At 36.6% G+C, this 17,030-nt stretch overlaps 1 protein-coding gene and 1 non-coding gene across 3 annotated transcripts; both read right to left on the bottom strand.

Moving 5' to 3' along the window:
* Positions 1 to 2,783: 2,783 nt before the first annotated feature.
* LOC125577522 lies at positions 2,784 to 2,890 on the bottom strand. Its single transcript, XR_007315930.1, has one exon. It is a non-coding gene; the product is annotated as a small nucleolar RNA R71 (small nucleolar RNA).
* Positions 2,891 to 13,624: 10,734 nt separating this feature from the next.
* Positions 13,625 to 15,678, bottom strand: LOC106361414 (cysteine proteinase COT44-like). Of its 2 annotated transcripts, none has more exons than XM_013801150.3 (4): positions 15,109 to 15,678; positions 14,436 to 14,671; positions 14,210 to 14,347; positions 13,625 to 14,107 (listed from the first exon to the last, which is right to left on the bottom strand). In XM_013801150.3, the coding sequence occupies exons 1-4, from the start codon at positions 15,605 to 15,607 to the stop codon at positions 13,859 to 13,861; spliced, it is 1,122 nt and encodes a 373-aa protein (XP_013656604.1). In that variant the 5' UTR covers positions 15,608 to 15,678; the 3' UTR covers positions 13,625 to 13,858. The 2 variants fall into 2 exon arrangements, with proteins under 2 accessions (XP_013656604.1, XP_013656603.1); XM_013801149.3 differs by having other exon boundaries at positions 14,210 to 14,350; positions 15,109 to 15,677.
* Positions 15,679 to 17,030: the final 1,352 nt, after the last annotated feature.

Genomic DNA, 17,030 nt, shown 5'->3' with positions numbered 1-17,030 from the left:
CAAGCCGGTCAATGACTCCCGAGAACCGACTCGACACTTGTGGACTTCGAGAACCAAAACCCATAGCTGAGCCGAAAATCCCCTAACTAGTGTCACCAGAAAGAGGTACTTCCGGAACAAACCAAGAGACAAAAACCGTTATGAAACCTCTATTTTGCCACAGTTGAAATTGAAAGGTGGCCATCAGAGGAGATGATATCTAGTGAGTTTGATGAGTTTTAGATTCATAATTTAGATTATTATGATCATTCTAGATTGCATTTAGGTGTATATATAGCATACATTTGTCCATTTGCATTTAACAGGGTTTGGAAAGCACATTTGTGAGTTTTGGGTCAATTTGCAAAGTCATTTCTGCAATTTAATAAGTCTGGGGTCGGAAACGAAGTCATCAAAAGCTCGGGGACCATTCTGCAAATACCGAAGGGTCTAAATGTTCAATTGAAAGTTTCTGGGTCAATTCGGGAGGTCTTTTGTACACAATCCAAAAGTTTGGGGCGAATACGTGAATAGTCAAGACTCCGGGGACCTGTCTTGCAAATACTGAAGAAATCACCATTGGGGAGAACGAGCTTTCTCTTGGTCGATCCGGAGCCGACGGCGAAGCTCGATTCCGTTGAAGGCGGAGGCTGAGAGCACGACGGAGAGCTTACCACGTCGAGGAAGAGCACGAGCTTCTTGGTCGTTGCGAGAAGATGACGAGCACGACGGCGGAGGCGGATACCACGGCTTGAGCTACGGTGGAAAGCTTGGCGGAGGAGAGACGACGATTGAAGCTTGATAGCTGCGACGGCGAGAAGCACTCCGGCGCTGCGACTTGTTGATGACGACGATGGCGTGTATTGCGGTGGAGATGGAGAACTCGTGGCTGACCACTCCCGATGGCGATTCCGGAGCTTCCACGCGGGGTCGAGCAACGCGGGATCGTGTCTCGCGTGCACAGAGAGAGAGAGTGTCGACGGTCTGATGCGGGGTGAAGGCCGCGGGTTCCCTTACCCGCACGCACGAACCAAGAAGACGCAACGACGATTGACGCGGGGTGAAGGCCGCGGGTTCCATTACCCGCGCGCAATTTGAAGAAGTGGAGGTGATCTTTGGAGCGACCTACGGGAGCGAGGTCATGCACCCGCTCCGAGCATTCTTTATCTTAGTCGAATTTTAATGTTTTAAAAGGGCTTTTTAGACTTTTTAATGGGAACCATTAGGTTTACCAAAGACATATAAATACTCTTGTAATCCTAAAGTTAGGATCTTATCTTATTTTCTATCTAATCACAAAGAACTTTAAGAGAAAAGATCTAATTTTGATCATTATCTTTTGTGATTGCTTAGATTATATTGATCACTAATCATGATTAACACTAAATCATCATTGATTCTTGGGTTTATCATGATAATTAGTGAGTAGTCATCTTTGGATTCATGGGTTAGGGAGATTAAGGGTGATTAAGCTAGATCTAAGGTGTTTTAGTATAGATCCATCTTATTCCTTGCTAGTAGAGTGATTTTAATGCCATTTTAGAGTTGACCTCTCTAAAGTTGAGCTTTAGGCATTTCATACCCGGAAGGTGTTTGATGAAATGCCTGAACCAACTCTCCTAAGCTTTTAACATTCTTTACCAAAGGGATTTGTTGTTAAAGGTGTTAAGATGGCTAGTAGACTTGAGATTAATGATTACTTAGATAACATTCAACCAAAGGAATTTGATGCTTGAGTTATCTAGGTAAATGAGCATTCATCTAGGGATAGAGTTTGCTTAGGATTGTGTCTAAGTCTAAGGTAGATATAGATTGGTTGAAAGTTGACACCTTTAGGTTGAATCTTGATCACCCAAGATCAATTCCCATAGCCCATGAGTTCTCCCATTTTATAAGAAAGAAAGCTTTGTCATTTATTGCATTTTAGGTAGAAATCTAGTTTAAAAACATCTCAAAAACTGGTAGCACTTAGATTAAGCATGGTCTTGCATTCTCTTTGCATCATAATCACTTAGAACTGGTTTGACATCCTTTATACTACAACATTTGATTAGGAGCCTTGAAACTCCTAACATCAAATTGGCGCCGTTGCCAAATTCTAAGTTGATTGTGACATTGGGATTTAGTCATTTGCTTGAGACTAAGTCAATTTTTATTTAATTGTGTTATTGCTTCTCTTTGTCCTTCTCCCTTTGCATTTCAGGTGTATGAACACAAGGAGCAGAGGTCCAACAAACCTAGTTCCAAGAGTTGAATACATTAGAGCACTTGAGAGGGAGATAGCAAGACAAAGAAGAGAAGTAGAGCAACAGGCTCACTTGCAAAGGTTGGGGCTTGATATGGAGAATCTGCCTCAAGATGGTGAAGCCCAAGGAGGCAATGGTCCAAGAGTTGATCCTTTTAGACCACAGCGCCAGCCACAACACCCACAGCGCCAAGCTCGTGCCATTGGAGCCTATGATCAACCTCACATTCATGGTCATAGGTTGGGAATCAGAGCACCAGCTGTGGAGAACAACAACTTTGAGATCAAGTCAGGGCTGCTCAACACTATAGAGAACAACAAGTATCATGGTCTTGCTGCTGAAGATCCTTTTGATCACTTGTACAAGTTTGATAAGTATTGTGGCTTGTCCAAGATAAATGGTGTTTCTGAAGATGCTTTCAAGCTGAAGCTATTCCCTTTCTCTTTGGGAGACAAGGCACACCAATGGGAGAAGACTCTTCCAAGTGACACTGTCACTACTTGGGATGAGTGCAAGAGAGCTTTTCTTGACAAGTTCTTCTCTACTTCAAGGACAGCTAAGATCAGGAAAGAAATCTCTGGGTTTCAACAGAAAGGTCTAGAGAGCTTCAGTGAAGCATGGGAGAGGTTCAAGGGCTATTGGTCTCAATGCCCTCATCATGGTTTCAGCAAAGAGAGTTTGCTTAGCACCTTCTATAGAGGAGCTCTACCACAGTGCAGAAACAGACTTGATACTGCCAGCAATGGTTTCTTCTTGGGAAGAACTGAGGAAGAAGCAGAGGAACTGGTAGAGAACATGGCCAAGAGTGACTCAGTCTACAGTGAGGAGCATGATAGGATGAACAGAAGTGATGATCAGCAGACAAAGAAAGAGTTGAAGTCTCTCCAAGCCAAGTTGGATCTACTTCTTGCAGAAAAGGCTAAGCAGGAGAAGATGAACTTTGTTGGTGACCAGAAACAAGAGGCACCTCCAGTGATCAATGAGGTTGATGGTTTAGAAGGCCAAGAGGAGCTGTGTTTCATCAATGCTAATGGCACATGGTACAAGAAAGAGCCCAACTTTCAGTACCAAAACAACTACCAGCAAAGACCACTTTACAACAATCAGCAAGGAGGTTACCAAGCCAACCAGTCTACTCAGACTCAAGGAAGCTCTTCTCAAGCTCAAGCTCCAGATTCAAGTGTGGATTCTATGTTCAAACAACTCTTGGAATTTCAGGCCAGAAATGAGAAGACCATGATTTATGAGTTCAAGAACATCCATGCAAAGATTGATGGGAACTATTCTGACCTCAACAACAAGTACATGCAACTTGCCTCTCATCTCAAGGCTTTGGAGAGTCAAGTTGCTTCTATGCCTTCATCTTCTAAGCAGCCAATGGGGTCTCTACCAGGAAAACTAGAAAAGAACCTCAAGGAGTCTTGCAATGCTGTCTTCTCCACTACTTCTCCAAAGATTGAGCTGGGTGATTATGAGAAAGAGGAGGATGAGATTGAAAGACTAGTATGTGGAACTGAGTTTGGGGAAGTTGAGAGATTTGTTGTAGCCACAGCTGAAGTACAAATTGTGAAAGATGCTGCCACAAAGGTTGAAGCAACGAATCTGCAAAGAGCTGAGCACAAAGCTGACAACAAGCTGAAAGAGGTTAAGCTAGAGGAAGCAACTAAAGTTGAGCTATCACCCTATGATCAACTCCCTTTCCCCCAAAGAGTTATCACCAAAGCTCAGAAGAAGGTGCTCTCTAAGTTTAGAAAAGATCTTAGTGATGTTGGGGTCAGGCTTCCAGAAATCTCGGGTATGCGTGAAGCTCATGTCCAGATGATGCTCATCAATGACATTCTAGACCACCAAGCTGAAGTGGCTGAGCTTTTGGACATCTCCATTATGAAGATTGATCCACCAATCCCTCCAAAGTTTCTCCTTAAGATTGAGTCTCAAGGGATGTTCACCTTGCCTTGCAACCTTGGTAAGTTCACTTTTGATGATGCTCTTGTTGATTCTGGTGCAAGTGTAAATGTGATCTCAATGGAGATGATGAAGAGCCTAGGGATTGAGAGCATGGAGCCAAACACATCTTCCCTACAGTTTGGAGATTCCTCTTCTACAACTCCTATTGGTCTCATCAAGGACTTTCCTTTGAAGATTGGAGCATGCACAATTCCTATAGACCTCACTGTTCTGAAGATGGCAACTGAGAAGAGAGTCCCATTGATCCTTGGCACTCCATTCCTTACAACAGTTGGAGCTTGCATAGACTTTGCCAACAAGAAGGTCACACTCCTAAATGTGAACAAAGCTGTCTCCTATCCACTACAATCTCCAAAGATGAATGCTGAGTATTGTGGAACAATCACTTGTGGAGCATCCTCCATTGAGAAGACCAAGGCTGAAGGGGTTGGTATTAATAAAGAAGGTCTTGCTGGAGAGTCTTCTAAAGAACTGTGTGATGAGCACTTGGAAAGTGCTAAAAAGAAGGAGGTGAGTAGAGCTACAAAGGTTTCTCATGACAAGAAGAAGATTGTGAAAGAACCTCATCCTTCACCTCTTGATAAAACTCTTCACACTCTCACTCTTCACCCAATGAAGCTTAAGGATGGGGCCATTGAGTATAAAATCAAGTGCAAGGGAAGGTCTAAGCCATTCTCAAGTGCAAGGGCCATCATCACTCCTCAGCTCCAAAATGATCCAATCAAGCTTCAAGAGCTTCTTTCTCAAGTCCTCACCATCACTTTTGAAGGTGGGAAAGATCCTCCTCCTCACTAGCCAATTGGAAGGAAAGTCAAGCTAGAGACTTAAAACAAGCTCACTTGGGAGGAAGTCCCATGATATCCTTTGTATATATTTTTATATATCTTTTTCTTTCTTAAGTGTGTTTGAATAAGCTTAGGGACAAGTTTGGGGGAATTCTCAACAAATTCCCAAAGGTCATGTCGAAAATTCCAAGGTGACAACAAGTCCTCCCTCTTCATTTCCCTTCTCTTATGACAGCCAACTTCAAGTAAGTGCATTCCACCCTTGTAAATTTTTACTTTTCATGTTTATCTCTTTCCCTTAGATCTCTTCTTTGAGCTTATTCTCACACAAGAGACTGTGTGAAGTAAGTTTGGGGGAGAGTCTACTATCTCACATTGTGTTCTGTTTTGTCTACTTGCCATTAAGTCTCATGCATTGCATTGTAAATAATTATTTGCATAGAAAACCCACAAAAATTAAAAAATTTCGAAAATCACAAAAATAAGCATTTAGTTGCATCATTTGCATCTTTAGGATTGAGTCTAGAAGCATTTAGATTGCATTCATGCATTGGAGATACCTTGTAAAGAACACATTCCTAGAACTCAATTTGACATCCTAGCTAAACATATCAAGTAGCTTAAGCATCTTTTGAAAAAGCTTGTAAACTTCGAGCCTTGAAAACTCTTCTTGAAACTTGTTTGCTTGCTTGATGTTGGCATTGTTCTTAAGATCAGCTCCAATCTTAACTTGGCTTGAATGAACTTAATATCTCTTGCATATGGGCATTTGCATACTTGATCATGGATCTCATACACATTTGGGTTATCTTATTCTTTTATATCAATCTTTGTTAACCCAAATGGCATTCCATACCCTACAACCCTAGCCATTCTTTGAGACCAAACATTGAATTGCATGAGTGAGGCCTCTTTTGATAGCTTGTCATGTGCAAAATCTTGAGAGTATTGGAGGCGACATAGGTTTATTCTCATCTCTTGCTAGCATAATGAGCTAGCATTTAGGGATGGTGAGAGGGGTTTGTGTGATCTAAATTTTAATATCTTGGGTTTAGAGAGTGAGAAAGATGAGAAAGATGAACAAAAGAGTGTTATTAGAAAAGAAAACTCTAGGGACAAAAGAAAAATATGAAGCTCTAGGTTATGTACAAAAGAACCTTCCCCCTTGTAAAAAAAAAAAAAAAAAAAAAAAAAAAAAAAGAGAATCAAAGAGAAGGTGGGGAAGGAAATGAGGAAGAGTTAGAGCTGAGTGTTGTAAAGAAAATGAATTAAAGTCCCTAGTTGGTTGAGTCAAAAGAAAAAGAGAGTTGTTCATTGGGTGAGTGATGTGAGTGGGTTTTATTTTGGTTTTGAGATGATGATAAAAGGGTAGAACTTGTAATCACTTAGGAAAAGGGTAGAATGATGAGAATAAATCTATGTATGCATGAATTGCTTCTAATCTTAGATAAATTTTGCATAATGATCAAGCTCCTTGTTTTGAGTGATAACCACCTTTAAATGAAAACATTTGAATCCTTCTTTTCATTCATATTAGATCATTGCTCACCTAGCCAAATGATTGAGATCATGTGCCCATTTGTGAGAATTCACCTTGTGTGTGTGTGTGTGAATCAATGTGAGAGTTGGTTGAAGGAACTTGTTAGTTGATGAGTATTGCAACTTGAGTAGAGGCATAAGAGTATGGATAGGCCTAGAGAAGCTAGAGTATAATAAGGGAGTTGCTCATGCTATTTGCTATGTTTTCTTTGGGATGTCATATTGAAGGCTAGAAAGTGTTTCTTTTGGTTATAAGCTCCCAATTTTAAATATCTCTTTCTTGATTGTTTTTAAAGTTTACTTGTGGACAAGTAAAGAGCAAGTTTGGAGGAATTTGATATCTAGTGAGTTTGATGAGTTTTAGATTCATAATTTAGATTATTATGATCATTCTAGATTGCATTTAGGTGTATATATAGCATACATTTGTCCATTTGCATTTAACAGGGTTTGGAAAGCACATTTGTGAGTTTTGGGTCAATTTGCAAAGTCATTTCTGCAATTTAATAAGTCTGGGGTCGGAAACGAAGTCATCAAAAGCTCGGGGACCATTCTGCAAATACCGAAGGGTCTAAATGTTCAATTGAAAGTTTCTGGGTCAATTCGGGAGGTCCTTTGTACACAATCCAAAAGTTTGGGGCGAATACGTGAATAGTCAAGACTCCGGGGACCTGTCTTGCAAATACTGAAGAAATCACCATTGGGGAGAACGAGCTTTCTCTTGGTCGATCCGGAGCCGACGGCGAAGCTCGATTCCGTTGAAGGCGGAGGCTGAGAGCACGACGGAGAGCTTACCACGTCGAGGAAGAGCACGAGCTTCTTGGTCGTTGCGAGAAGATGACGAGCACGACGGCGGAGGCGGATACCACGGCTTGAGCTACGGTGGAAAGCTTGGCGGAGGAGAGACGACGATTGAAGCTTGATAGCTGCGACGGCGAGAAGCACTCCGGCGCTGCGACTTGTTGATGACGACGATGGCGTGTATTGCGGTGGAGATGGAGAACTCGTGGCTGACCACTCCCGATGGCGATTCCGGAGCTTCCACGCGGGGTCGAGCAACGCGGGATCGTGTCTCGCGTGCACAGAGAGAGAGAGTGTCGACGGTCTGATGCGGGGTGAAGGCCGCGGGTTCCCTTACCCGCACGCACGAACCAAGAAGACGCAACGACGATTGACGCGGGGTGAAGGCCGCGGGTTCCATTACCCGCGCGCAATTTGAAGAAGTGGAGGTGATCTTTGGAGCGACCTACGGGAGCGAGGTCATGCACCCGCTCCGAGCATTCTTTATCTTAGTCGAATTTTAATGTTTTAAAAGGGCTTTTTAGACTTTTTAATGGGAACCATTAGGTTTACCAAAGACATATAAATACTCTTGTAATCCTAAAGTTAGGATCTTATCTTATTTTCTATCTAATCACAAAGAACTTTAAGAGAAAAGATCTAATTTTGATCATTATCTTTTGTGATTGCTTAGATTATATTGATCACTAATCATGATTAACACTAAATCATCATTGATTCTTGGGTTTATCATGATAATTAGTGAGTAGTCATCTTTGGATTCATGGGTTAGGGAGATTAAGGGTGATTAAGCTAGATCTAAGGTGTTTTAGTATAGATCCATCTTATTCCTTGCTAGTAGAGTGATTTTAATGCCATTTTAGAGTTGACCTCTCTAAAGTTGAGCTTTAGGCATTTCATACCCGGAAGGTGTTTGATGAAATGCCTGAACCAACTCTCCTAAGCTTTTAACATTCTTTACCAAAGGGATTTGTTGTTAAAGGTGTTAAGATGGCTAGTAGACTTGAGATTAATGATTACTTAGATAACATTCAACCAAAGGAATTTGATGCTTGAGTTATCTAGGTAAATGAGCATTCATCTAGGGATAGAGTTTGCTTAGGATTGTGTCTAAGTCTAAGGTAGATATAGATTGGTTGAAAGTTGACACCTTTAGGTTGAATCTTGATCACCCAAGATCAATTCCCATAGCCCATGAGTTCTCCCATTTTATAAGAAAGAAAGCTTTGTCATTTATTGCATTTTAGGTAGAAATCTAGTTTAAAAACATCTCAAAAACTGGTAGCACTTAGATTAAGCATGGTCTTGCATTCTCTTTGCATCATAATCACTTAGAACTGGTTTGACATCCTTTATACTACAACATTTGATTAGGAGCCTTGAAACTCCTAACATCAGGAGAGAATACGATAACGTAGCGCGACAAGTACACCTAACTACCGGCCATAGAAGACCGTCGTAGCCACTACCTATTGAACCACATAAGTCTTGATAGAAACCCATAACCATCCTCGCCTGTGAACCAGACCTCTAGACTCACCTTGGTGGTGAGAGACCCGAGGAAGCTCATCTAACAACAAATCGATAAGGGTTGGACCACTCCAACACCGAAGAGGGCCATGAACCAACCACCGCTGAAGCGTGCTTCCTCCACCCGAACTAGCACAGAGCACCAGCAAAACCGAGATAAGAAACCCGTCGTCTCACCCCGACAACAACATCAAAATCAGAACCAGATCTAAAGGGAAAAATCAATCTATTTCATAGACCTAAAATCTGACCAACCCCTAAGACACCACCTTCGCAGCCTCACCGAGAATCCAATAGTAGCAGAGACGTCTACGGCGACTCCCACCTCGCGAGCAGTGAAGAAACCATATGGAAACAATGCCTTAGCTCTGAAGCATATCGGCAAAGAGACAGAAGAATCAGCAAGTACCAACAGGAAAAGAAGAGTAAGTGAGAGAGGGGTGCTTCCAGCGCCGGCCGCCACGCTCACCAAAGCCGAAGTCCACACACGCGCAAGAAAGAACTAAGTGATTTTGGGAAGAGAGAGAAAGTGTTTTTGTCCTCCACAAATTTTTATGATTTTTGTATTTCATGATGGTGGCTAGCTTCCTTAGTTAACCTTTTTGATCATTTCGATAGTGAAAAGCATTATCGATGTACCAAAATTATTTCTGATTTATATACTTCTTTATATGGGGGTGATTGGTTGGGATGTAAGAAGTGACTTTAGCTTTAATTTTCATCTACAACCTTAAATATTACCAATCATGCTTTATCTTAGTTCTTAAAACTACAACAAAAAAATTAAAGCTACAGCAAAAACAGACAAAAAATGGTTGTTAACATCTTATTTTCTAAAACCCTATTTTTTTAGCTGTAGGAAATTTTAAAACTACATTACTTAAATCTAAATCAAAAATCCTACAGACAAAATGCTAAAGTAAATTTTTTATAGTTACAACTCAACCAATCACCCTCATAGTTTATATATATTGGTTTTCACTGTAAGTTACTTTTGGAGTAATATTTTTTGAGTAAAAGTAATTTTCACCAAGTTACGGTAACATTGATTCAATCAAAATGAAAATAGATACGCTCGTTCAGAGTAAATATTTTTAGCATAAATATTTTTGTCATATTATGATTTTTAGAGTAAAGTTTCTCTTCTCTTTTATCCAGTGTAAAATTTACGTTTATTTTTTTTTCTTATTTCTTATTTCTTATTTTGTTCATTTTTTCACCTTTGATTCTTTCTAATTGCAATATTTTCCAAATCAGACTCATAGAGGAGGGGGCAGGTACAATAGCTCTTTGGGGTTGCAGTTTGATACCAGATGAGTGAAAATTAGAAGTATTGATTTAAGATCATTCTTTCAAAGAGTATTTCAATCCTTTTACACTTTAGCTTCCTTAGTTAACCTTTTGATCATTTCGATAGTGAAAAGCATTGTCGATGTACCAAACTTATTTATGGTTTATATTCTTCTTTATATATATAGTTTATATATATTGGCTCTGACTGTAAGTTACTTTTGGAGTAATTTTTTTAGAGTAAAAGTAATTTTCACCAAGTTACGCTAAATTGATTCAATCAAATGAAAATAGTTATGCTCGTTCAGAGTAAATAGTTTTAGCGTAAATATTTTTGTCCTATTATGATTTTTAGAGTAAAGTTTCTCTTCTCTTTTATCCAGTGTAAAATTTTATTCTGACATTTATTTTTTCTCTTATTTCTTATTTTTTATTTTGTTCATTTTTCACCTTTTTATTCTTTCTAATTGCACTATTTTCCAAATCAGACTCATAGAGGAGGGGGCAGGTACAACAACTCTTTGGGGTTTCAGTTTAATACCAGATGAGTGAAAATTAAAAGTATTGATTTAAGATCACTCTTTCAAAGTATTTCAATCTTTTTACTTGAGCTTCTTTAGTTAACCTTTTGATCATTTCGATAGTGAAAAGCATTATCAATGTACCAAACTTATTTCTAGTTTATATATATAGTTTATATATATATTGGCTCTGACTGTAAGTTACTTTTGGAGTAATATTTTTAGAGTAAAAGTAATTTTCACCAAGTTACGGTAACATTGATTCAATGAAATAGTTACGCTCGTTCAGAGTAAGTATTTTTAGCGTAAATATTTTTGTCCTATTATGATTTTTAGAGTAAAGTTTCTCTTCTCTTTTCTTCAGTGTAAAATTTTATTTTGACATTTATTTTTTTCTCTTATTTCTTATTTTGTTCTTTCTAATTGCGCTATTTTTCCTAGACTCATAGAGGAGGGGACAGGTATAACAGCTCTTGGGGGTTGCAGTTTGATACCAGATGAATGAAAATTAGAAGTATTGATTTAAGATCATTCTTTCAAAGTATTTCAATCCTTTTACACATTGTTACAGCTATTGTACATAAGTATTTGAGTTGAATAAATTTAATATTTATTAGAAAAAAAAAATTTCTTTTTGAAAATAGTTATATTTTAATAATGTTTGTTAAGTTCACTAGATTTCAGTTTTATTTGTTCTATCGGTAGTTTTCGTTTCTTAATTAATCTAAATAAATTATTACTATATTTTCCAAAAAAATATTTGTTTCTTTCTTTAATACTAGTAAATTGTTTCACATATTTATGTGGATTTTCAAACAAAATGTTGTTTCATCACCCAAACTAAATACATTATAAAAGGTAACAATATTTTTTTTAAAATGAAAATAATATTTAACGATATGCATCGGATTAGTCAAAGAAAACAGACAGAATTGATCCATACCGGCCACTATTGTGTTCCTCAAAGTCAGATCAGAGTGTTCGTTCTGAATTCTTGCTCCGTTAGCAAAAAGGCACGTGGAACACATGCCCACATTGTTCCGTCATCCTTTGATACTTGTCGAACCTCTGGTTAAAGATTAGTCTGTTTACGATTCCTCATGATTCAATCATGGTAAGAAGAGGATTCGCTGAAGGAATCAAACAATAGTTATTTTTTGTGGTATCACCTTATCAATGATATTTTATAAAAATGGTTTTAAGGTTAAACATTGTTCGAAACTTGCATCGAATCTTATATATTAAAACAGAAGTCACAAATTTGATTCATGTGTGATTTTTTTTAAAAATAGACCTAATGGACCTATTTCTAAAAAGTCATATTACATTTAATCTATAATCTTATCATTTAAATTTTGGACCTACTAAAATTTTTTATTGGGCTATCAATAATTAGATTTAAACAATAGATGATTCATTAGATTTATAGATAATATAAATTAAATAGATATAATTTTAATGTTGTAATATTATACCTCGATATGTTAATTATTTAAATATTTGTTGATGTTAACTTTTAAAATTATAAAGATTTTTTTAAATAACAAAAATCATATTATCTAACAATGATTAATCTTTACTACCTTAAACCAATGAAAACAAATTCTAAACTATATAGTTTATTTTAAAAATTAAACAAAAACTTAATGTTTAAATATTTACTCGATAATATAAATCTATGAAGCGAAAAGTTTAATTTTTAAAAAAATTTCTAAATTTTTGAAATGTTACAATATTTTTGGATATAACAATAAAATAATATTTACTAATCTTTATATATATAGTTAATATATATATAGAAGAAGATACAAATACACGTGAAAGTTTGAAACAATCTATTCAATGAAAAAATATACCGTAAACTTATTATGTTTTGAAAACTGATAAACACATATATATTATAATACATACCAATTTAAAATAAAAAAATGTTTATATAAAAATAAATAAAACCAATAATCCGCGCGGTTGCGCGGATCGAGATCTAGTAGGACTTAAATGAAAAATATATACTACATCGCATACATGTATCGACCGTTGCTCAGAAAAAAAAAAGAAGCTATATGTATCGACCAAATAAGAGCATCCATGTAGCTATGAATTTTACCACCACTGGACCACTATAAAACAAATCCCCCACAATAAGAAATAGATTATAGATAATCTGAGAATAAAGCTGACAATGACTATGTCGAGTGTCGTCATTAGCCAAAGCTAACACTCATTAATAAACAAATAACTTATGTTTGTAAATAAAACCGCTAACTTTTGCAGTGTTCCGAAGCTAGGAACTTCTGTAGTGCTCACAATAAAAGTAAATTTATCACAAAAGGAAAGGCCGTAGAGAAAATTGTTAGCTTAAAAAGCTCAATATTATGGGCAATTTTCGTTCGGCTGTCATCGTTCGTCCTTTCAAGTACACCTTTTATTTTTCACGTTCCTCTAATAGACCGCATGGCTGTTATTGATGGTTTGATTATGATGTTTCAACTTAGCTTGAGGTTAGTTAAAAAAAAAAAAAAACTTGGCTCGAGGTGTTGCCAGCCGGTCCTTTTTTATTTAAGGCTACAAGCCAAACACAAAAAAAATGGCCGAAAAATTCATCAAGCACAGACATTGTTCGGACCCATGACATGTTGAAACATATTTAGCCTTAGTGCCACTGGGCTAAAGACATTTTACGTAAATTTTGTGGCTGGTTAAATTCTTAATTAAAATACGTCCGCAAGCACTTGCTTCTTCCGCTTCGTGTGGCCGTCTCTGTTCCACCACATTTTCCATTAGTTTTTCTTAACTAAAATGAACGATTGGTCCCTTCACTCCAAACGTTTATTCAGTTGAACGCTAGCTCACAACATTGCTCTCCTCTTAAATACTACTTAACCGATCACTCTGTGTATGTATCGAGAACATGTATGTTTATGATTCGGTTCAGTCCATACTTTGATAAATTAAGATCAACCAATGAGGTTAAGAGAAATATATCATTTTATTATACTTCTCTTAATACATAAACAACCAAATTAATCTTTCTTTAAACGAAATGATATTGATCGACATAAGGATCCATACAGATTAAATCCGTATGGTGGATCAAATACCTTCTTTTTTGATATACTATACATACAAACAATAATATGAGATTAAATCTTAGTTATAAAACTCCCAAGTGATTATTGAGTTTTATTTTAAAAAAACTTCAAACACTGCTGGTTCCACGAACCGGGTTTGGACTGTACTTAACCGGGTACGAGGCTTCAACCGCAATTCCACACTTGCCGGACTTGGACCTTGCCAAGTTTCTCTCCATTCTAATGTAACCATCCTCTCCCCAACGTGTACCCCACGAGTTCCTTACAATCCAATAGTCAATACCGTTCTCTGAACCATAACCAACAGCCACCACTGCATGATCTAGATTTGTCCCACACTTCCCAGTGAAGATCCCCTGCCAACATAACCAAACCGGTTATTAAATATCCAAAAACGGGGTTTTATTACCTAAATTTATACAAAACAATTAATCCCGGTTTAAGGTTGGTTCCCTTACCGATTGGTAATGTTGGAAAACTCTTCCACCAGCTTCAATGGCAACACTCACGGGCTGGTATGAAACTGCTCTCTTCAACGCCGTTTCATCTTCAGTAGGAACATCTTCGTAACCATCAATAGTTACAACTCTTGAATTCTTCTGCCAACACGACGAAACAGATTTTGAAGCAGTTCTTTAAAATGTATAAAGAAAAAACAGAGTTACTCTGTTTTATGTCCCTTACCAGTAAAGAATTGCATTTTCCATTGGAACCACGGTAAGGATAATCTTGCTCGGTGTTCAAACCGCCGTTTTTCATGATGAATTGAAAAGCATAGTCCATTAAACCACCGTTGCAGCCTTGGTTGTAGGATCTGTCGCAGTCGACAAGTTCTTGTTCGGACAGAGATATGAGTTCTCCTGTTACGATCTTGTTTATACCTTCTACTGCTGCAGCTGTCGAAAACGCCCAACAACTTCCTGTTTCCGATCAACACATAGTAAGATCAGTACTCAATACACAACTTCATGTGTTGCATGCTAGATTAGAGTTTAGATGAAACAATGAATGACATTTGTAAATCTAAACACACGCTAAGATTATCAACGTCTTGAAATTTTAAACAAAGTTGATAATTATATATTGGAAGATTACTCGTAGAATAGGAAGTTGATACCTAGCAACGCTTTTTTTTTGGTTTTTTTTTTGTTTTTTCTTACATAAATATACTATCTAATATGTAAATATCAAAAATTTATGAGCCATGGTCAAAATTTAGATATAAACCTACTCTGTAATCTGAATACAAATATACTTTCATAAATACTTAGAATGAAGATAAACTGTGTTAATTATAAAACGGATTATATACAAATTTATAAATGATTATGTGAAGCATGTGCATAATATTAATTACCGCAAGTTCCTTGGTTTTTAATGGCATTAACGGCTCCTTTCTGTCTCCAATCAACCGTCTCCGGAACCTCCACGTCGTTTACTGCGGCCGAGTATTTTATGTTAACGTTCTTGGCCTTAGTGATGCGGCGGACAGACTCGGTTCTTGCCCCGAGGTATAACCTCCGGTACTCATCGTTAGTAAGATCAGCGAATATGGTGAGACCAAGCTTGTAAGTAGCGTTCTTGTTGTTCTCGTTGTGTAGATCGATGAACCTTAGGTTGTCTTTGAAAATATTGAACCTTTCGTCTTGTTGGTTGATGATACCGTTGTTGTTGCTAGTTTTCCCGTGCTCCGCACACCACTGTAAGTAGATGGACCTCACTTCTTCATCGGTTCTCCATGAGCCGTCCGATGGAAGATTGAGATGGTTGTTAATGGTGGTGAACTCATCACCTGAGGCCAGTGAAACGACGACGAATAGGAGAAGTGAAGAAAGGAGTTTTGTTGAGGAAGCCATACTGTATGTTTGTTTGCTTGTTCTGGTTCTGGTTCTGATAGTTGATATGGCTTGATTTCGTTGGAGGCTGAGAGGAGCTATTTATAACGAAAGTCTTGGACTTTTAATATTTCAAGTTGGTATACTTTTCTATTATAATAAAATGTAGTAATGGGCATGCAAGATGGTGGACGGTTCAAATGGATATTGCCGGAAATATGAATGAAATTAATTTTACACCTTAAATATATACATTCCCCACGTAAGAACGTTGTGTGATAATAATAGGCGTGGAGATATTTATGTATATTTTATAATTTTAGAGATTTAATTCTATTTAATTATATACAATATAACGATAACAATAAATACGGTTGGCTGATCTATAATATATGAATTTATCTTTATTCCTTTTTCTCCTTTTTCCGGCTTTTATACACATTATAGGGTTTGATTGGTATTAGTGGGAGTAATATGAAGTAAAAAAAGGTGGACAGCCGGAAGAAAAAAAGAAATAAAAAAGAAAATATAATAAATTATTTTACTTAAACTCAGAGTAAACTAGTTACTTGTGTGTGTTTTTCTCTTTTTGAATAGTAACAAAAATAAATAAGCAAAAATAATATTCCGCTTAATTGATATTTTTTTTCAATGGAATTTGGAATAACAAAAAGTTGGGAGTAAACATTTACTCTATAATGATCATACAATCACACACATAATGTACTAAATTTTAACTATGTCAGTATAGACTTTTTCTTTATAAAATTAAGTCTTCTGCTGCTTGTTATTGATAGATTGATGAGAGTTTAGAAATTGGATTAACTTTTAAAAAGAATATATTATAATACGTATAAATTTATTTTAAATAAAAACCTAATATAAAACAATAGAAATAATATATTATAGATAATTAATATATTATGGATAATGCTACATTTTATATTCCAAAATATTGATTTATATCGAGATATATTTAATCTTGATTGTTGTGAAGTTAATCTTATAGATCTTTTAATATTTATAACCAATATTCAAGAAATATATATGGATAACTTGGTGTTTGTACAATACTAGTGATTGGCAAATCATTCGTGCCGTTTAAAAACTGGAGTTAACAAATTATTGATTTATTTTATATATATTTTACATAATATAAAATATTTTAATTTTAGTTTTAATTAAAATAATTTTGATGTATCAAAATAGATATATAAAAAGGAAAATAGACAAATTTTATAGATTTATACTAATATTATTCGTTGATTAAATTTGTTTAGTCTTAGTTTAGATCGACTTAAAACAATATAAGTCAATTTAAAATAATTTAAACTGATTTAGAATGATTTAAATCGGTTTGAATTATATAAATTGGATGTTTAAAAAAATATTTCGGTTAACACCGATTTGCCATCTAGACACTGTCTATACCAATTTGTAGAAC

This window comes from Brassica napus, chromosome A8 (assembly GCF_020379485.1).
Source record: "Brassica napus cultivar Da-Ae chromosome A8, Da-Ae, whole genome shotgun sequence".
NCBI lineage: Eukaryota > Viridiplantae > Streptophyta > Magnoliopsida > Brassicales > Brassicaceae > Brassica > Brassica napus.
The sequence above is the reverse complement of the archived record's forward strand: the minus strand, read 5'-3'. Positions and strand labels throughout refer to the sequence as shown.

Excerpts from the sequence above, each read along its gene's own strand:
- LOC106361414 (XM_013801149.3), bottom strand. The coding sequence starts at position 15,607 with ATGGCTTCCTCAACAAAACTCCTTTCTTCACTTCTCCTATTCGTCGTC. Across the intron at positions 14,351-14,435 it reads GAAAATGCAATTCTTTACTG|AAGAATTCAAGAGTTGTAAC; the intron begins GTAAGGGACATA and ends TCGTGTTGGCAG. Across the intron at positions 14,108-14,209 it reads TTTTCCAACATTACCAATCG|GGGATCTTCACTGGGAAGTG; the intron begins GTAAGGGAACCA and ends TTATGTTGGCAG.